This window comes from Lytechinus variegatus, chromosome 5, assembly GCF_018143015.1.
Source record: "Lytechinus variegatus isolate NC3 chromosome 5, Lvar_3.0, whole genome shotgun sequence".
Taxonomy (NCBI): Eukaryota; Metazoa; Echinodermata; class Echinoidea; order Temnopleuroida; family Toxopneustidae; genus Lytechinus; species Lytechinus variegatus.
In genome coordinates this window covers 36,383,859-36,407,021 of record NC_054744.1, presented here as the reverse complement: position 1 = coordinate 36,407,021, position 23,163 = coordinate 36,383,859, and the positions used below count along the sequence as shown (strand labels likewise).

Here is a 23,163-nt window from a genome sequence, read left to right as displayed (position 1 = left end):
CAAAACTAAGACCCTGTGTAATATTCATTGGTATGAGTCTAGTCTGTGCTCCAGACCCGGTTTGGGAGAAACACTTCGCTTATCCTATGTACTTCAATACAAAACTACAAAACTAAGACCCAACCAACTACAAAACTAAGACCCTGTGTAATATTCATTGGTATGAGTCTAGTCTGTACTCCAGACCCAGTTTGGGAGATACACTTTGCCTATCCTATGTACTAAATACAAAACTACAAAACTAAGACCCAACCAACTACAAAACTAAGACCCTGTGTAATATTCATTGGTATGAGTCTAGTCTGTACTCCAGACCCAGTTTGGGAGATACACTTCACCTATCCTATGTACTCAATAAAAAACTACAAAACTAAGACCCAACCAACTACAAAACTAAGACCCTGTGTAATATTCATTGGTATGAGTCTAGTCTGTGCTCCAGACCCGGTTTGGGAGAAACACTTCGCTTATCCTATGTACTTCAATACAAAACTACAAAACTAAGACCCAACCAACTACAAAACTAAGACCCTGTGTAATATTCATTGGTATGAGTCTAGTCTGTACTCCAGACCCAGTTTGGGAGATACACTTCGCCTATCCTATGTACTAAATACAAAACTACAAAACTAAGACCCAACCAACTACAAAACTAAGACCCTGTGTAATATTCATTGGTATGAGTCTAGTCTGTACTCAAGACCCAGTTTGGGAAATACACTTCACCTATCCTATGTACTCAATACAAAACTAAGACCCAACCAACTACAAAATTAAGACCTTGTGTAATAGGCCTACTGTGTGTGTATTTGAGTTTTGTCAGACATGTATCAATCAGATATGATTATTTACGTCTGGGATCAACCTTAAACGCCACCATCCGAAAGACGTGACGACCAGGATTCGAACCTCTGCACCAATTTCTTACTTCCCCATGTAGCTTGGATTACAGGCGCACACCACAACGGTATGCAGCTTAGTCTATTTTCCAGACCATGATATTTAGAAAATCTTCAAACCTACCACTTGATCCTAATAGTCTGTACTTGCGACAAAACTACCTGAGACCACTTGAAAGGGGATTGCTACTCACATATGTTTTTTGTCTGCTTAACAGGCAAGACAATGCTATGACTATAAAGAAAGTTCATTTATTAATTTATTCATTTCAATTGGATTGCTACAACAAGGGTATCTGTATCAGTCGAAAAGCTGATCGCAAATTAACACTTTACAAAAAAAACATTCAACATCCAATCGTAAAGCTCAATTCACACTAATTCTCTACATCATATGAAATGGTGCTTGTGTTAAACTATGACCTGCATTTCTATCACGAAAACCCATAATTTATAGTACATGCTGCCGAACAACATAAAGTAGTAGTATGGTATTTATTCAATAAGAAAACTGGCAAAACAGTCCAAAGACTGAAAAATCAAGTGCACACTATAAACAAAGGCAAAGTACAATATCATAAAGATGAAACAAAAGCAAAAAATTACAACTAACCGATAATCATATTACACAATCATAAAAGATATACCGAAAGAAAAAAAAAGAAACTTTAAAAAGTAACATATTAATCATTGAAGCATGGATAAACGTCAAGAAGTGTGATAGTGTAATTCGAACAGAATGCAACTAGGGCATTAAATGCTATATTACATGTATAACCATGTAATATGTGAACAAAAATAAAGGGGAAAAGAGAAAGGGAGAGGGAAAGTGAGAGGAAACCAGTATTACGGGAATCATAAATATAAAAAGCAAATGAGAAAAGGAAGAGAAAGAAAAAAAGAGAGGATGAGATAGGATGAATGGTGAAAAAGAGTGACAAGGGAAAAGTGGGTGGAAAGAAACAAAAAGGAAAGATAAAGGAGGGGCAGATAAAGGCAAAACATGGAAAAGAAGACCAACAGAAGGGGGGAAAATAGTAGGAAAATATGGACGCAAAGCCGGTTTTAACCTTGGAAAAATATAGCAGTAAGTTTTTTAAAAAAATGTGCCAAGAATACGTCAATGAAGAGAAGAGAATGTGTGGCCGATGAGATAATGGCAAAAAAAAATGGGCATTGGCACGAATTAAAATTAAGTATATCGGCATACATGAGATTTAACTGTTACATTCATTTGATCTAAAAAAATAAAAATCAATGGATTTTGACTAATCACAATGTAGCACGATGGAAGGAAGGAAAAAAGAAGAAATCCGAGACCATGAGAGAGTGAAAACGAGAGAAGAAAGCAGAAGAAAGGGCAAGGAGATCGGGGGCCAAAGAGGGAGAGAGAGAGAGAGGGGGAGAGTTTGTTTATGTGTAGCGATGAAAGTTTGAACTATTATACATAAATCCGGGACATAGATACTGGTAGATTAAAACCATAGATCAGTATACAAACCATAGATCAGTATACAGGTGTACACAATTAGAATAAGGTGTCTCCAATCATTAATTACAGATTAAAATATTAAAAGTTTTGTACTTTTGTATTGAGTACATAGGATAGGCGAAGTGTATCTCCCAAACTGGGTCTGGAGTACAGACTAGACTCATACCAATGAATATTACACAGGGTCTTAGTTTTGTAGTTGGTTGGGTCTTAGTTTTGTAGTTTTGTATCTAGTACATAGGATAGGTGAAGTGTTTCTCCCAAACAGGGTCTGAAGTACAGACTAGACTCATACCAATGAATATTACACAGGGTCTTAGTTTTGTAGTTGGTTGGGTCTTAGTTTTGTAGTTTTGTATTTAGTACATAGGATAGGCGAAGTGTATCTCCCAAACTGGGTCTGGAGTACAGACTAGACTCATACCAACGAATATTACACAGGGTCTTAGTTTTGTAGTTGGTTGGGTCTTAGTTTTGTATTTAGTACATAGGATAGGTGAAGTGTATCTCCCAAACTGGGTCTGGAGTACAGACTAGACTCATACCAATGAATATTACACAGGGTCTTAGTTTTGTAGTTGGTTGGGTCTTAGTTTTGTAGTTTTGTATTGAAGTACATAGGATAAGCGAAGTGTTTCTCCCAAACCGGGTCTGGAGCACAGACTAGACTCATACCAATGAATATTACACAGGGTCTTAGTTTTGTAGTTGGTTGGGTCTTAGTTTTGTAGTTTTGTATTGAGTACATAGGATAGGCGAAGTGTTTCTCCCAAATTGGGTCTGGAGTACAGACTAGACTCCTACCAATGAATATTACACAGGGTCTTAGTTTTGTAGTTGGTTGGGTCTTAGTTTTGTAGTTTTTTATTGAGTACATAGGATAGGTGAAGTGTATCTCCCAAACTGGGTCTGGAGTACAGACTAGGCTGCATACCAATGAGTATTACACAGGGTCTTAGTTTTGTAGTTGGTTGGGTCTTAGTTTTGTAGTTTTGTATTTAGTACATAGGATAGGCGAAGTGTTTCTCCCAAATTGGGTCTGGAGTACAGACTAGACTCCTACCAATGAATATTACACAGGGTCTTAGTTTTGTAGTTGGTTGGGTCTTAGTTTTGTAGTTTTGTATTTAGTACATAGGATAGGCAAAGTGTATCTCCCAAACTGGGTCTGGAGTACAGACTAGACTCATACCAATGAGTATTACACAGGGTCTTAGTTTTGTAGTTGGTTGGGTCTTAGTTTTGTAGTTTTGTATTGAAGTACATAGGATAAGCGAAGTGTTTCTCCCAAACCGGGTCTGGAGCACAGACTAGACTCATACCAATGAATATTACACAGGGTCTTAGTTTTGTAGTTGGTTGGGTCTTAGTTTTGTAGTTTTGTATTGAGTACATAGGATAGGCGAAGTGTTTCTCCCAAATTGGGTCTGGAGTACAGACTAGACTCCTACCAATGAATATTACACAGGGTCTTAGTTTTGTAGTTGGTTGGGTCTTAGTTTTGTAGTTTTGTATTGAGTACATAGGATAGGTGAAGTGTATTTCCCAAACTGGGTCTGGAGTACAGACTAGGCTGCATACCAATGAGTATTACACAGGGTCTTAGTTTTGTAGTTGGTTGGGTCTTAGTTTTGTAGTTTTGTATTGAAGTACATAGGATAAGCGAAGTGTTTCTCCCAAACCGGGTCTGGAGCACAGACTAGACTCATACCAATGAATATTACACAGGGTCTTAGTTTTGTAGTTGGTTGGGTCTTAGTTTTGTAGTTTTGTATTGAGTACATAGGATAGGTGAAGTGTATTTCCCAAACTGGGTCTGGAGTACAGACTAGGCTGCATACCAATGAGTATTACACAGGGTCTTAGTTTTGTAGTTGGTTGGGTCTTAGTTTTGTAGTTTTGTATTGAAGTACATAGGATAAGCGAAGTGTTTCTCCCAAACCGGGTCTGGAGCACAGACTAGACTCATACCAATGAATATTACACAGGGTCTTAGTTTTGTAGTTGGTTGGGTCTTAGTTTTGTAGTTTTGTATTGAGTACATAGGATAGGTGAAGTGTATTTCCCAAACTGGGTCTGGAGTACAGACTAGACTCATACCAACGAATATTACACAGGGTCTTAGTTTTGTAGTTGGTTGGGTCTTAGTTTTGTAGTTTTGTATTTAGTACATAGGATAGGCAAAGTGTATCTCCCAAACTGGGTCTGGAGTACAGACTAGACTCATACCAATGAGTATTACACAGGGTCTTAGTTTTGTAGTTGGTTGGGTCTTAGTTTTGTAGTTTTGTATTGAAGTACATAGGATAAGCGAAGTGTTTCTCCCAAACCGGGTCTGGAGCACAGACTAGACTCATACCAATGAATATTACACAGGGTCTTAGTTTTGTAGTTGGTTGGGTCTTAGTTTTGTAGTTTTGTATTGAGTACATAGGATAGGCGAAGTGTTTCTCCCAAATTGGGTCTGGAGTACAGACTAGACTCCTACCAATGAATGTTACACAGGGTCTTAGTTTTGTAGTTGGTTGGGTCTTAGTTTTGTAGTTTTGTATTGAGTACATAGGATAGGTGAAGTGTATTTCCCAAACTGGGTCTGGAGTACAGACTAGGCTGCATACCAATGAGTATTACACAGGGTCTTAGTTTTGTAGTTGGTTGGGTCTTAGTTTTGTAGTTTTGTATTGAAGTACATAGGATAAGCGAAGTGTTTCTCCCAAACCGGGTCTGGAGCACAGACTAGACTCATACCAATGAATATTACACAGGGTCTTAGTTTTGTAGTTGGTTGGGTCTTAGTTTTGTAGTTTTGTATTGAGTACATAGGATAGGTGAAGTGTATTTCCCAAACTGGGTCTGGAGTACAGACTAGGCTGCATACCAATGAGTATTACACAGGGTCTTAGTTTTGTAGTTGGTTGGGTCTTAGTTTTGTAGTTTTGTATTGAAGTACATAGGATAAGCGAAGTGTTTCTCCCAAACCGGGTCTGGAGCACAGACTAGACTCATACCAATGAATATTACACAGGGTCTTAGTTTTGTAGTTGGTTGGGTCTTAGTTTTGTAGTTTTGTATTTAGTACATAGGATAGGCGAAGTGTTTCTCCCAAACTGGGTCTGGAGTACAGACTAGGCTGCATACCAATGAGTAATACACAGGGTCTTAGTTTTGTAGTTGGTTGGGTCTTAGTTTTGTAGTTTTTTATTGAGTACATAGGATAGGTGAAGTGTATCTCCCAAACTGGGTCTGGAGTACAGACTAGACTCATACCAATGAATATTACACAGGGTCTTAGTTTTGTAGTTGGTTGGGTCTTAGTTTTGTAGTTTTGTATTGAAGTACATAGGATAAGCGAAGTGTTTCTCCCAAACCGGGTCTGGAGCACAGACTAGACTCATACCAATGAATATTACACAGGGTCTTAGTTTTGTAGTTGGTTGGGTCTTAGTTTTGTAGTTTTGTATTTAGTACATAGGATAGGCGAAGTGTTTCTCCCAAACTGGGTCTGGAGTACAGACTAGGCTGCATACCAATGAGTAATACACAGGGTCTTAGTTTTGTAGTTGGTTGGGTCTTAGTTTTGTAGTTTTGTATTGAGTACATAGGATAGGTGAAGTGTATCTCCCAAACTGGGTCTGGAGTACAGACTAGGCTGCATACCAATGAGTATTACACAGGGTCTTAGTTTTGTAGTTGGTTGGGTCTTAGTTTTGTAGTTTTGTATTTAGTACATAGGATAGGCGAAGTGTTTCCCCCAAATTGGGTCTGGAGTACAGACTAGACTCATACCAATGAATATTACACAGGGTCTTAGTTTTGTAGTTGGTTGGGTCTTAGTTTTGTAGTTTTGTATTGAGTACATAGGATAGGTGAAGTGTATTTCCCAAACTGGGTCTGGAGTACAGACTAGGCTGCATACCAATGAGTATTACACAGGGTCTTAGTTTTGTAGTTGGTTGGGTCTTAGTTTTGTAGTTTTGTATTTAGTACATAGGATAGGCGAAGTGTTTCCCCCAAATTGGGTCTGGAGTACAGACTAGACTCATACCAATGAATATTACACAGGGTCTTAGTTTTGTAGTTGGTTGGGTCTTAGTTTTGTAGTTTTTTATTGAGTACATAGGATATAGGCGAAGTGTTTCTCCCAAATTGGGTCTGGAGTACAGACTAGACTCCTACCAATGAATATTACACAGGGTCTTAGTTTTGTAGTTGGTTGGGTCTTAGTTTTGTAGTTTTGTATTGAGTACATAGGATAGGTGAAGTGTATTTCCCAAACTGGGTCTGGAGTACAGACTAGGCTGCATACCAATGAGTATTACACAGGGTCTTAGTTTTGTAGTTGGTTGGGTCTTAGTTTTGTAGTTTTGTATTTAGTACATAGGATAGGCGAAGTGTTTCCCCCAAATTGGGTCTGGAGTACAGACTAGACTCATACCAACGAATATTACACAGGGTCTTAGTTTTGTAGTTGGTTGGGTCTTAGTTTTGTAGTTTTGTATTTAGTACATAGGATAGGCAAAGTGTATCTCCCAAACTGGGTCTGGAGTACAGACTAGACTCATACCAATGAATATTACACAGGGTCTTAGTTTTGTAGTTGGTTGGGTCTTAGTTTTGTAGTTTTGTATTGAAGTACATAGGATAAGCGAAGTGTTTCTCCCAAACCGGGTCTGGAGCACAGACTAGACTCATACCAATGAATATTACACAGGGTCTTAGTTTTGTAGTTGGTTGGGTCTTAGTTTTGTAGTTTTGTATTGAGTACATAGGATATAGGCGAAGTGTTTCTCCCAAATTGGGTCTGGAGTACAGACTAGACTCCTACCAATGAATATTACACAGGGTCTTAGTTTTGTAGTTGGTTGGGTCTTAGTTTTGTAGTTTTGTATTGAGTACATAGGATAGGTGAAGTGTATTTCCCAAACTGGGTCTGGAGTACAGACTAGGCTGCATACCAATGAGTATTACACAGGGTCTTAGTTTTGTAGTTGGTTGGGTCTTAGTTTTGTAGTTTTTTTGGTAGTATGTATATGGGGTCTTAGGTCTTAGATCTTAGGTCTTAGTTTTGTAGACACCCCACTTTCTACTGATATCCAGGGCCGTACCGAGGGTGCATTGCTTAATAACTAGGATTTTGGGTGAGAAATGCAAGTCTCTTCTGAGTATGTGCTTGATTGAAGCATCGAATTGTGTAGTGGTGGTTCCCACTCTAAACTTTCACTTTATATGGGTTCAAATCCCAAGTCATAATATCAATTTTCCCTCAGCAACAATTAATCGGCATTGTGCTACATGACCCAGGTAAGAAAAGCATATTACCATCATTTGCAAAAGTTTAAGACCACCTGAAAGTACACCACTTATATATATTTGTAACATACTGTACTAGGTTCATTAAAAACTGACCTATAATATTTGTTGATGTCCATTCTGCATTTGACTTGAATAGTTAAAGGGAAATTTGTTAAAAGAAATTGTCCATTCTGAAAAATCAGTCAAGAATAGTCAAGCTATTTGACAATTCCTTTATTAAACAAATTTCATCTTAACCATTCAAATCAAACACAGAATCAACAGACACAAAAATATTATATAGGCCAAATATAAAAGTCAGAGCATACGTACTGTACACATACATTTCTAAGTGGTCTTAAACTCTTGCGAATAATGGTATTGTTATCATTATCATGATCATTGTATAAATGAAAACTTTTAAATCAATGTATTAAAGAGAAAAATTGCTTTGCTCTGTAAAAGCCACGTAGGACCTACAATATGCCCCACCATCAAGTTGCTTGATTTCCTAGACTATCCGCAGGCGAGGCAAAAGACTTTACTAATCACCCAACACAGCCAGAGACACATAACATCCTAGCCAATTCATCATGCACTATTACGCTTCTAAAAATACGCTCTCACTTTGATTAAACAAGGTGCAAAATTAGCCTCCAAACCGTCAAAATGCCCTTTTATGGAGGGCAAAAAATGTTCATCCTTCATGCCAAAATTGGGTTAGTATAAATGGAAATTGTAGTGTTTCAGGTTAGGCGTGACTATACCAAACTGTTAGAAATAACAGCTCAACACAATAATGTAGGTCTAGATCATTCCCTCAGTCTCTTATTCTATAAACGTCTCCTCTCCTCAACCACCCCCCCCCCAAAAAAAGGAGGTAAAACATTTTGAAGAATGTTACTAAGCTATAAAAAAAACCCTTAAAAATAATCTGGGTATTACAGCAGTATGGAAATAATTTTCTCACTGGAACAAACCAATATCTTAGTAGGAGTTGGCCAATACAAAAATGTTTGGCTCAATTATTTGTGTTTCAACTCCAAAGTTATATGAATGTGAGGGCAATTTGAGAGTCAATCCTTGAGGATATTGTACACCTCTAAATAATATCCATTTTAAAAAAGATGTGAAAAATACTTAGAAAGCACACTATGGCTGCTTACACCTTTCACACAGGATAGGGGAAGCATCGAATCAGGCAACATTTGGACAGGTGGGCAAGCACATTCGCTGCTGGTGTAAGGAAAATGTGGCCACCTTGTTCACAACATAATTTCAAAACTTTTGATGATTCCTACTACACAATTGACCACTCCCTTTAAAAAGTCTATGTTTTTCGCAGTATAAATGGCAGGTTTGGATTTCTGAACCTCTTTTGGTGCCCTCTTGGATAGAAACATAGTGGTATCACATGACCTGCATCCTTCAACTTCCCTGACACCATAAATACATTCCACATTACAATACTGCTCTTTGTTTGCTCTGGTCCATTTCATCATAAATCAGGGGGTGAGGTTAAAGCTCCCTGAATCGACCAATCACAGGCCTCTCTGGGTGAGGCATGGCCTTATGGGCCGTGACCCTCCGCGACCTCAAAGAGTTATGGAAGATTAACTTTCTGACTATGAAATATGGAAAGGATTGCCTGGATGCTTGGGTTTGAGGTTAGGCTCATAAATGTCATAATAAAGTGACTGCCCAATAATCAGTCAGGTATCTGGCTTCAACATTTTTGCCTGCATGTGTACCCCACCCAACTGAAAAGCTCATTTCCATTATTTTAAAGGGAACTCTAACCTACCAATTAAAAGGAATTGCAATGAAGCAGGCAATTTTTTCCGGGGGGAGGGGGGGATTTTTCACAACCTACTGCCTATATCTGCAAAATTGGATATAGCTTCAACAATGCAGTGAATGTGAATTTTCGGGGATCTTTAATTCATTTTCCAGGCCTCTTTTGATCATTTTGGGGCCAAGTCGCCTGAGTCCCAGTAATATTTTCCCAGTAATGAAGCAAACTAAAGAACAAAAATAAAAAAGGGAAAATGAAAGCACATGGTTATAAGTCCTTATTTATGACGTGCAATTTTACTGACCCTCAACCCCCCCCCCCCCACACACACACCCACCCAATCAGCAACCAGGAAAAATCCTGGAATTTTCTTTACCACGTTCTTTTATTGTATATCATACATTTATATATATTCCTGAAGAATGTTCTCAATATAGAAATATATATAAATTAAATGAGTTTTCTTAGAATACCAGGAAATATTAAATATAAGATGGCCACATCATTAGTCACTTGCATGCTACAGGCCTAGGTTTATAGACAATAAAAAAGATTTACCAAATATACACTCAGAAATAATTAGTAACTCATAATATATTATAAATGATTAGTAAAACGTACATATAGGTTATAGAGTCAACATTCAAGAAGATGAATATTTTTCACAGCTAAAAAAGATCAAAGCGACAAACAAAATAAATTCTTATTAAATTCACAAATTTAGAGAACAACAGAGAGGTGGCCGAAAGCAGGGCAGAAGAATGCAGAAGGAAAATATAGAAAGAGGAATATATGGTGGGAGATGAAGAAACAAAAAGCACTTGGGCAAGACATGAAAATGATGAAAAAACAAACAAACATTAGAATTGCAATGAAATGGTTCCCGATTCCCCAAACGTGTTATTATGTCGCAATTTACTAGCATTATTAAAATTTTTTTTTTTTAATTACTGAATCTCCACAATGATTGATTTTTCCTGGAGAAAAATGCCCTGAAAAACGATCAATAATATTTTGGAATAAATAAATATCCAAAACTATTCTGAAGTATTATGTGACATTGATTGATTGAAGAAAAAACAGAGAATTCTAATGAACGGACATAGGAAAAACACAAGAGATTGAAAAATTGAGTTTTCTTTTTACTAGTGTTATAGGATACCTTTAAGGGGAGGTCATTGGGGCACTGGAGAGGACTGTTCTAAAGCATCAGGCCTGTGGGAGAAGGGAGCAAAAAATATACAAATATATCATATTCAAGGAATGGGTTAAGAATTAGAATAATAATTTCAGCAAAATAAATGAAAACCAAAAACTATTTAAAGAATTGAATAAAACAATTGAAAGAAATCATTAAAACGATTAATGAAATAAAATTAAATGGGCTTGTGATTTTATTTTCCCCAACAGAGCAATGATGGGAGAAAAATGTCACAAATATCAATTAAAGTAATGCAAAAAATACATTATTGGATTTCTGATCAAGATTTAATTAAACCAGAGTCAAAATAACCATACAATTTTTTTTTAAACATATAAATATTAATTTGAATTTATCTTCTGACTTGTACCAATGAAATAAGTCACATGGTCTGATAATTTAAATAAAAGAATCCAAAACTTTTGACCAAGAAAGCTCACATGAGATAAAATTTATTTTTTGAAAAGAGCACATCAGGGGTCTTCCCAGGAGGCCAAGGGTCCACCAGGCCAATTTTTCTCAAATTGTTTTTTCCTTTATCAGGATGTAAATTCGCAGCTAATAACAGAATCGATATGAAGACTTTCAGTTCAAATTTAATTACTTTTAAATGACTTATCTAGATTGAAACATTCGGATTGTATTTTAATCTTTGAAATATTAAATAATCTACATTCAGTTCTTGAAATCATAATATCTAAATTTTTATATTAAGCTCTTGATCTTTCTTCAAAATTGGTATATTCAACCCTCTCAACTTATGATTGTCTTTATCTTGCAGTTGTGAAATGGAATAAAATCTACATTCCAAGAAAAAAAACATAACCAAGAAATGATAACAATAAGAAATATAAAGTGTCATTTTTTTAAATAAAGAATAAGTGGCTTAAAAGGGATTCAAAAGCTTCATCAAATTTATGTCGATTATCATCCACAAGTTATAAGATTATACTTCATTTTAATTGGATAATACGCTAAGCGGAAACTTTTCCAATGATATAGACAAACATCCTAATGAAAGAAAATACGATGAGAAAAATCAGCCTTGTGGACTATCAACTTTCGTGGGGGAAAGTAATCGGCCTTGCGGAGCCACAGCTTGGTGGGGAAAAATAATCAGCCTTGTGGACCCACCCAGCACATCATGATTGATAATTTTTAGAAATAATTTCAAAATGAAGAACATATCAGAAATAGATTATTCTTATTTCCCTTTTTTCCCCTTTGTCTTGAGTATCTATAGCCAAGGCTTTCAAGATTTAAGAAAGGTAACAGGTATGTGAGTTGGCTTTTGACTGGCAGCAGCACTTGCATGCATGCATGTTAAAATTCATGCTAAATGCCCGCCTAACTAATGTGCATGACACGAAAGTGATACTGCATACTTGAGTGCTTTACATGAGCAACTAGAAGCAATACACGAAGAGTGATCAGATCTATAATTCCATTCATGATGCTACAATATCCCTCACACATTCAACATGTACACAATACAAATACATGCACTTGTGTAATATGAATGGAAATATGACAGCTGTAATTATTAACTTTTGTTTATACAATTAAACAACATACATCTAAATCTAAAGATGTGAATTTAAATACTGAGCAAAAAAGCTTTAAATTCTATTCTAATGAACAAAATTCAGCTTCACTAGAGATCGTTTACAAAATACAGCAAAGAACGTGCGGATCGCTCTTTCCACAGAAATCCGTCTATTTGTACACCAATCATGTCTATTCTGCCTAAACTACTACGTCAAATAGAAGGATTTGTTAACTTTAATGTTCTGGCTCATGATTGAAATTGCACATGAGACGCTGGAGCTGCACGTACATTATTACACCAGTGACATGAATTCTAAATCTATTACATGATGCACCCTTTTCTTAAAGGACCATTTTTTGTCTTTGCTTATCAAGTTTTTTGTTAATAATTTGCCCCCACCCCTTCTTTGGTAAATCCTGACTCCGACCCTACTATGGATTGATTATCAATTGATTTGTTTTTCAACTTGCACTTCATGAGGAACATTTGCTATCATGGCATGATTGCACAAAACTCATCATTGATGATAACTTCTGTGTTAAGACTTCCCAACAGCCAATCAAATCAAAGAAGTACCTTGTAAACCACATACATGTTCACTCATGCCAAGCCAGTGAACACATTGGGTTTTCTTTCAGGTTTTGGGGGTATTGGTGATGACATTGGTAAAGGAAGCACATTTCAGATTGCCTTCCTTTGCTCCAACACCTAATCAAGTTTGGTGTTGGTGTTGGTAATGGAATAACAATTTAGCTTGCCTTCCTTTGCTCTAACACCTAATCAAGTTTGGTGTTGGTGCTGGTGTTGGTAATGGAAGCAAATTTAGCTTGCCTTCCCTAGCTATTACACCTAATCAAGTTTTGTGTTGGTGTCAGTGTTGGTAATTCTGTACCATTGTGTTGGCTCAGTTGGTTGAATGTCCGTCTCAGGTCAGTAATTCAAGCCCCGGCCGCGTAAGACCAAAGGACGTTAAAGATAGGAGTTTCTGCTATCCTGTTTGGTGTTCAACGATCTACATGTAAGGAATAGAGCAATGTCGATCTGGTGCTGCCCGGTGGCTGCCCGGCCCACAATCAATTGGGCAAAATTGATTTTCGGAGTATTTCTATTTCAGTATCGATTTTGAGCAATAAAATACGAATTACTTTACAGAAAAAGGTCTAAATCAAATCACTGATGGCACCAAGTGAGGCTTGTCCAATCACCAGTTTTATTTCACTTTGGTTCTATGTGGAACATTGACATCAATCATCAACACCAACTTGAAATCACCCAATGGTGTTCACCAGGTTGCAATGACACCCTGCCTTAAAATGAAAGAAGTGACCCTATTTGACCCCTCACCTTGTATAGCTTCCGGGTCACCCTTCATGACCCTTTGTAAGCGATCTCTGACCTCCTTGACCCTTTCTTCCTGTCTTCTGATGTCTGCTTCCGTCACCATGAACTTGAGGCAGGGAGGCTGGTCAGCATTGAGATACACTCCTGGGTTTTTATCAAGATGAGGCTATTAAACAAACAAGAAAAAAGAAATTGGCTAAACAGTAACACAAAAAGCGACAATAACAAATCCATACACAAAACAGCTACTACTTGCTGAACTGTCATATAGGTTCTAAAGCATTCAAGGAATAAATCCTTCCACTTACAAGAGGGACAAACCAATTTATTTCACCTAGGATGAATCCAGTTGACACCGGATGAATTTCTCGCTGAAGGAAATGGGGCCTATCATTCTAACTCGTGATTTTTTTATCAAAATAATGAGTTAAACCACCATCCCAATACACAAACAGTTGAAATGAAATCTTCATCACAGCATCTATAATTACTTAGGAGAGAACTCGACCAATCAGGTGAGCTAAGATACCTCACCTGATCATGTACTGTCATTGGTGTAAATGGTACATTATACAAGCCTTGTGATAAAACTTAGATGGACAAGCTTGCAATAATGTTGTTTTTTTAAGAAAAAAATTGAAAGACCCAAGAATTCTTACTAATTGTGTAACATCTCAAGGTTCTTTTGCATTCTAAGCTAGTTGAGATGCTAAATTATGAATAATTCTTGATCGAGTTTAGACCATTCTGCTTGCAGGCAGGTCGATTATATAATTACACACAGGGCTTGTCTGTATTTTTGGCTATGTATCTAAATGACGGATTATTATTTATTGCACATTTTCATGCTTTTATATAGGCATTTGTCACTTGCTTCCATTTACAACTGCAGAGGAGTAATAATTGAACAGTATTGAAACAATTTTACACCCTAACAATATATTTGTATGCAACAAAAATTGCTGTCACTGAGCCAAATCAGGTCAGGTGCTGAAGTTCAACTGCTTGGCCTTGTTCCACGAGCCTACTGTATACAAATTTTACACCATCAGTGAAGGTGTTGAATTAAAAAAAAATTACTAACGGATCTATACATATGGTAGTATGATTCATTTAACCACACTTTTTACGAAGCAATTCATACTGCCAATGCATCCAGTCAAGTGAAAGTCTTTAAATTCAAGTCAGAAATTCATGAACTAAAAACATTTTTTCCAAACTGGAATAAGGACATTCTTGTATTTCTCTAACTGTAGAAAAGAGAGAATTTCAATTTTCATAAGAGAGAGTGCTCACAAGAGAGGCATATTCCTGTTCCAGAATAGGGACTTTCCCTGATACACTTCATATTTTGCTCATTATTAAAACAGGTAGGCATGATTATCAGCTTGTTTTCACCAAACTTCTAAGAAAGCAGTGATGTTTGAAGCCCACTAGTATACTTCTATCAGAGCTGCATTTACAAAGTGTTTCTTACAAATATTGATATTTTTATGAAAAGGCAGTTATAACATAATCTTTGTCTCTTTTAGATTCCCTCTCTCCCTCTTTCTCTCTCTCTTTCATCACTTTATGAATAGCTATCGCCATTTTCATAATACAGGCCGAAACACCCACATCTCCCTGGAGAATTACTATCTTAAATGTCAAGAAAAATAAGGTTTTAAGATGCTGCATATTAGATCAAAAGAATTTTTTTTTACCATCTCAGCTACCCCACTCCACTCACCACCTTTGTCATGCTTACGCATCATACACAAAAAGCTATTGGAAAGAAAATGAGCTCAATATTTCAATACTCAGAAACCTGATCTCAAAGAGTTTAATTTTTTTGTTAGAATTTAAAAAGGATTGCATGGAGACAAATGTCAACAGATTATGAAACTCATTGAAGTTTTGTTATCCTGTCAATCATGAACAAAAAGAAGCAGATACTATTGTCAATAATTTTTATATTCTATATGCTCAACTCCTACACACAGAAAAGTAGACACTCTAAAGACAAACAAAACAACAACAGTGGTTTAAATGTCAAAAAAGCATCTTGATTTACACATTGAAACATTTGTGTAAAGCACTATAAAATATCAATTATTATTATTTTCAATAGTAGTAGTAGTATCATTTCAACTGCTGATCTGGAGCACTTTCATTAGGTGGTTTCAAACTGCCTCGATCATAAGAAACAGTGGTTTAAATGTCAACAAAGCATCTTGATTTGCAAATTGAAACATTTGTGTAAAGCACTGTAAAATATCAATAATTATTATTATCACCCGTATCATACATCTGAGCTGGTCATTTACAAAACCGTATTGCCCTACATTTTCTTAATATCGGGAAGGGTAGGTATATTGTTTGTATTTTCCTCGGTCTCAATGTGCGTATTTACTTTGCATGCAGAGACGACGCAAAATATACCTTTGTATTTTCCCTGGTCTCACATCCGGGCATTTGAGGATGCGTATAAAGAGATACGCTTCATAAGGATCCGCGCACCACAATATACGTCATAATAAAGACAACGCTGGATCCGAGCGCTTGCAAATACGTCATAATGGTAAAGTGCAGAGCCTAGACCGATATTAACATGACACAAAAGAACTCTATTTTAAAAAGAAATATCCCCATTATCATGATTTTTGCTCTAGATATCTGATTTGGATGATAATAAAAATATTGACTGGCTCTTCTTTCGGGGAACATCAAATATATTGCCCTTAAAAGACCCATATTGCCCTCGTCTAAAGACTCGGGCCAATATGATTCTTTTGCTGGCAATATATTTGATGTTCCCCTCAAGGCCAGTCAATATTATATAATTATCAGTAGTAGTAGCGGCTGTAGTGGTAGTAGTAGTAGAGGCAGCAGCAGCAGTAGTAGTAGTATCATTTTAACTGCTGATCTGGAGCACTTTCATTAGGTGGTTTCAAACTCCCTCGATCATAAGAATTCCTGTTAAATTACAAGAACATTTTCAGGCTAAAAATACGCATTCACACCGCCCCCCAAAATACCCTGCAGGATAAGTTCCCGAAGTTACGAGCATGCGCAGTACGGTCTGATATGCAAGCAAGGCGCGAGATTTCAAATCACTAGCTCAGCAGCCACCCACAGTGCCCATGCCCAATTATACGCTGGGCTAAAAGTTCCCATAATTTTCTTTCACACTGCCAAGATACCTGCGACCTTGAAAAAATCCCTGTGAAAGTTCTTGTAATTTTGACAAGTAGGCCTACCTACTGTGATAGCAGGCATTTCCTTTCGGGCAGATTACAGGTAATTTGCTTTCACACAGCCAAAATACCCGGAACTGACAAACTTCAAGGCCGTTTGAAACCTCCTATAATCACAATTTTATTGAAGAATCAACTTGCATGGAACAAATCAATATCTATCCATCTCAGATCATTCTCAATAACACGCCACTTTCTCTTTCTTTCTAAAACACACTTCCCCACATACATGTATGACTATGCAGACCATGTAGGTTATCACAGAAAAAGGCTAGTAGTTGTCAACTGACTGTAAATCCCAGAGTTCATATGACTAAACATGGAATATGCCTGTGATGACCTGAAGAAACTGCTTTGGACTTCTAGAGGCGTTTTTCAGACCGCCTAAAAGTTTGTCTGTTCCAGGCATTCTCTGATCAGGAAATCTACCATGATCCACCTCAATCAGAAAATACCAGGTATATTTGCCAATGTGAAAGCAAAATAGCAGTAGTATCCCCTAAAAATACCCATTCGTAGTAGAAATTGTAAGAACTTTTGAAGTGATTTTTCCATGGGTGCAGGTATTTTGGCAGAGTGAACACACACATTTTCATCCATGATCAGGTCATCAAAAAAAGCAGGCTGATGGAGTGAATATCACTTGATTATGAATTTTTGAGTACTTTTTTTAAACAAAGGTCTCAAAGATATTTTACCTATATTGTTAGAATTGTATGCCCTATATGATTCTATCCACCATACCACTTCTCTAGAGCTCTCTCTCTCTCTCTTCCCCTATCCACAACCCAATAAAAAAGCAGGTCAATGATTTAAATGTCAACTGATAATGCCTCTCTGAAGAATTAATTCCATTTGCTTGGAAATTTCATAATGGTGCATCTTCATAAATTCCAGGCCTGTCATTGCCAGTAAAATTAATGAAAATTGAATACATTGGTAAGGAATTAATTATGCTTGTTTTGAAAGGGAAGTAGGGCAGAATTTGCATTTTGGGTGGGCTGTTTTGACAGATTCATTTATTTATTTTTTTTTTTTAGGATGCCCATTCATTGAATGCTTAAAGTCTTCAAGGATATTTTCCAAAGGGGGAGGGGGCGGGGGCAAAGAACGTGACTAGGTAGACTTTGAAACAATTCTCCATAAAATTGTTGATAGAGGGGTTTCTAGGTGGGGCAATTGCCCCATCCACCTAGTCTGCTGGGCAAACCCTTCACTCGAAATGAGGGTCTGAATGTGCAGCCTACTCATGCCTTGTGTACTGAAGGCTCTCTGGCTCAGGAACAGCAAGTTTTGTATGTGCTAGTCTTTGCGTGGAGGCGCACTTGTTGAACAAAGTTCCAATGAGGGTCTGTGCCTGCAGACTACCATCCACCCCTGCTTTCACTTGACCTCTAAAACATTTTTTTTCTTTTGTTAGATACACCAAGTAACCATCCCTGTTGCTCTCATCTTGTGATGAATGCCTGGAACATCTTCCTTCCAGCCATCATCCTTAATACTTCTATCATCACCATCCTCCCTCCATCCAACCAGACATTTTACATCATCAATGGTCCAGACCAGAAAGAACTTAAGGCAGCTAAACCAGGGCCACATAACTGTCACTGAATTTAAGCGCTTCCATCTTGTGATGCATGTCTGGAACATCTTCCTTCCACTTTTCCATCACTTTAGTCTTTTTTTCATCACTATTCTCCCTCAATTCATCTCAGAAATACTGTCTCTCATGAACGATGGGGGAGGGGGCTAAATGGCAGTACAATTCCCAGGTCAGCTTCACAATAACCTGCAGTCATCATCCTTCTCTTAAACCTTCTTTCATCACTATCCTCTCTCCATCCATCAAAGACCTTCTGTTTCTCAAGATAGTGAGTGACCCTGCTTCCATCATGAAGAGATTGAGGTCTGCACTCTTCCAACCAGTCATCATCCTTCTCTTAAACCTTCTTTCATCACTACCCTCCCTCCATCCATCACAAACTGACCTCTGACCCCAAACCTAGGCTTGATTACCATCCAGGTAACCTATACTTAGTCTACTACTGCAGACTCCTCTATGTCATTCACAAAATCAATACATTGAGCTTTTAAAGCCTTGGGGGGGGGGTTGCTTCAATGGTAAATTCCCCAAAATGCATCCATCAACATTCCATATCATGACTAGATTATATGAAGATGTACATGTATGTCTTAAAACACTTATGGTTTGAAGGGTGTAGAGTGCAAATGTGTTTTAACATGGACCTAATAGGCCCATGGTTTTACAGAATAAATTTTTCACTTTTCAAATGAAAAATTCTTCTGAACAAGAATGATTTTGAAGACAGCTAAGAAAAAGTTTTATTTTAATCATAGTTGCAGCCTCTTTTACTTAGATTTTTTTTTCTACATGAATTAGGAAACCACTTTCAGACAATATGAGCTTGCCATCAATTGTTTTAACAAGTACAGATTCTTCTCTGTTAGGTTTTTTTTCTCAAGAGTTTTAATAACACAGTAGAAAAAAACTGAGTTATTTGTACCTAAATTCTAGAGAAAATAAAAGTATGAAATACATGTATCTGATTAACAAGTGGAATGCCTCTGGCCGTCTCACCTGCATCACGCGGTTCAATATAGCAGCAGTGCTGACTTTGAATACTACTCTAACTCGCACAAGATGTTCAGTGATACATGGTTACTCTTATGTCCACTTTTTATGAACTAGACCAATAAACTTAAAGAGATATGATGGTTATTCAACAAAAAACCCCAACATGGCCAAAGTTCATTGACCTTACATGACCTTTGACCTTGATCATGTGACCTGAAACTCGAACAGGATGTTCAGTGATACTTGATTACTCTTATGTACAAGTTTCATGAATCAGATCCATAAACTTTCAAAGTTATGATGGTAATTCAACAGATACACCCGATTCGGCAAAAGTTCATTGACCCTAAATGACCTTTGACCTTTATCATGAGACCTGAAACTTGCACAAAATTTTCAGTGATGCTTGATTACTATTGTGTCCAAGTTTCATGAATCAGATCCATAAACTTTCAAAGTTATGATGGGAATTCAACAGATATCCCCAATTCGGCCAAAGTTCATTGACCCTAAATGACCTTTGACCTTGGTCACATGACGTGAAACTCATGTAGGATGTTCAGTGATACTTGATTAACCTAATGTCCAAGTTTCATGAACTAGGTCCATATATTTTCTAAGTTATGATGACATTTCAAAAACTTAACCTCAGGTTAAGATTTCGATGTTGATTCCTCCAACATGGTCTAAGTTCATTGACCCTAAATGACCTTTGACCTTGGTCATGTGACATGAAACTCTAATAGGATGTTCAGTAATACTTGATTAACCTTATGGCCAAGTTTTATTAACTAGGTCCATATACTTTCGAAGTTATGACGTCATTTCAAAAACTTAACCTCAGGTTAAGATTTGATGTTGACGCCGCCGCCGCCGCCACCGCCGCCGTCGCCGTCGCCGTCGGAAAAGCGGCGCCTATAGTCTCACTTTGCTTCGCAGGTGAGACAAAAATCAGTTGGAACATTCCAAAAACTTTTAAGTCAAAATTCAGACTGTTGGCAAATAACACTAACAAGTGCATGCATGATGAAAGGAGAAGAAAATATAGTCAATAAACTGCCACACGAGCACACTTTTTGCAACAGCATGTACTAGCAAGGCTGGATATTGTTTCAATGTTGCACTCCGCATTTGCACTCTTGGAGCCAATTAAAGGCAATGTATCGACAAGATCAAATGATACGCGAGGCTGCATGTTGCTGCAATAATACGATTAGTTATCTAACAAGTTCATTTTAGCAGGAGAGCTCAAAATATGATAACCGCAGTAATGAACATCAATGAAATTCAAGGACAAAGTAAAACATCGGAGAACAGCAAAGTGCTATTTCTCTATTCAAATTTCAAGAGAAATTTTCATGTATATTATCATAGGCCTACTCATATTGCCATTTATATTTTGTTCATCGGGTGGTCTGGCAAAGGATGTGAAATAGTTATTTTCAAGCGAGTTTGGTAGCAAAATAGCGATCTGATTTTTCAAATAGAAGAATGTTTTCTGGGCCATTGTCACCCAGAGAAATACAAAGGCAGCAATCAATATAAAGGGGTACAATACTTCACCACACGTATCTAGTGCCTTTGACTAAATTGCTCAATATTGTATGTTAATGTGCTGGTATCGGGTTGAGAGAGAGGCTATCACGAACAACGTAACCGTTACGACCACCAAACTCTTTGTGCGATGGAACATGACTGCCTCTGGCATCACCATCGGAGCCAACCGGAAATTGAAAAATGCTCGTCCCAGTCCTCAAGAGATGGTGTACACACCAGGCTCAGGCAAATGATGGATGATAATTATTCAAATTCTTTTTTGTGGTTGATACAAAATACTGCCAGTGACTGTACAATGACTTAGGGACAGATGGTGTATGAGGGCCCATCATAAGAATAAAAACACCATCCGGATAGAGGCACCCACAGAATAGAATTCATGTTTTTATTTTTTTAAATGCAGTCTAGACTGCCTTCCAAGGTTTGTCGTTATAAAATATGAAAAATGTGGGAGTTTTAATCATTAATCATTTGTGATCTATTCTGGTATTAAATATAAACATACAGTTTTGGGGCTCTTTTATACAAGTACATTGTGTTTGCATACAACAAACTTAATGATTATTTTTACATCATTGCAAAGAAGATGAATCATAAATGATTGCTTTTTTCCCCCATTGTGCACAGCAAAACAGATCTCCAGGACAGAGGTACAGAAATTGTCATTCAGGCCTACACATTGCTTTCACTAAATTATAAATACAAAATGTATTTTCAGCATATAAACTTGGAGCCATGCAGTTCAGCATAATCACATTATCTTGATTCATCATTTGGCGATTGTATATGCGAGACTGACTTTTTTTATTTAACGAACGTTTGCTTACATGTATAGCTCCTACTGAACTAGTACAGGATAGAGCTTCAAATAAATATTGATTTTCATTTTCACATTCAGTGTCAGATAACATTATAGTCCAATGTAATTCACATTAATAAATATTCACCCCCTCCCCTAAAAAAATAGAGTAAATTATTAAAAATGCAATAAAATCTAGATCATCCAGGTCAAGAGGAGTTAATAAATTTGATGATACCTGACTAATGTGCAGGCATTAGTTCTTCGTGGGGTAAAAATCGACTACAGATATGTGTATGTGGGTGAGTGTGTGTGTGTGTGTGCACTTCACAATCTAACGAAAGAAGATGGGATGTAGATGGCAATCATACCCTTTCAAATAATGATTGCTTTGTAGAATGCATATATCAGAATTACATAAAACATTCAAAATTCTTGGTCTATACATCTTCTCCATCTGCTTTAATTCTTCTGGACAATCCATCTTTCACTCCTTAGGACAGATTTTTGACACACATGTAAGCACAAGGTTTTATTCTCCCTTTGAATGCGTGGATTGACTTTATCATATCGCAAAGACATGCCTAGAACTTTTTCACCAGAATAATGCAAATCTTCAAAATTTAATAACTTTATTTGTTTGATTTTGATCAAATTTTCAGCATTTTGCTATGTGAACTTTACTCTATTCAGATAGATATAGATATCTTCAGCCCGGAGAATCCCTTTAAGTACAATTTTTTTCTTCAAAATACATATATAGAGGGCTTAACATTAGCAGTTGCTCAAGTTCCGCCTTGATTGCCCAGCTGGCAACCAAAGAAAACAGTTAAAAGCTCTTTTAGTAGCAATAATAACAGCAAAATTTTATTTCTGGGAATAAAAGCAGGTATTTGCTCAAGGTAAAGTACAACATACTTCTAAACATAACCAGCTGGCATCTCCAGATTATAAATTGCACAAAACTATCAGAAATGAGCAGAAATCCCACAAAAAATCATAACTACACCCCCCCCCCCCTCTCCCAATCTCAACATAAATTTGTTCATCCCTAGCTTGATCGAGAATTAAAAACCAGGGAGTTTGCGGCTAGGAGCACACAGCTTCCACAAATACCAATATTCCTTTCTCTCTCCTCCGTTTCTTGATCGACGCGCTACCTCCCCATTTCACCACACTTCAGCAGCCATTGAATTACCTTTCGTCAACGTCTCACAACTTACAAGGCCAACTCACAATACATCATCAGAATTTTTTTAAATACATGTATTTAAGACCCCTCTTTTAACACATACCTCTGAGAAGTGGACCGATGCCATTCCCAGAGATAGCTCTATGCACATGTTCAGACCAGCGGGATGGGAATGAGGGATGGGGCAATTAAATACCATTGTCTTTAATACGAA

At 37.2% G+C, this 23,163-nt stretch overlaps 1 protein-coding gene across 1 annotated transcript in view; it reads right to left on the bottom strand.

Moving 5' to 3' along the window:
* LOC121416037 (methyl-CpG-binding domain protein 3-like) overlaps window positions 1–23,163 on the bottom strand; it is a 35,346-nt gene extending 12,183 nt beyond the window's left edge. The window contains exons 1-2 of the mRNA XM_041609478.1: window positions 23,053–23,163; window positions 13,573–13,735 (exon numbers count right to left, since the gene is read on the bottom strand). Of these exons, the coding sequence (XP_041465412.1) occupies window positions 13,573–13,735; window positions 23,053–23,148 (259 nt within the window). The 5' untranslated portion in view covers window positions 23,149–23,163. The remainder of the gene's footprint in view (window positions 1–13,572; window positions 13,736–23,052) is intronic.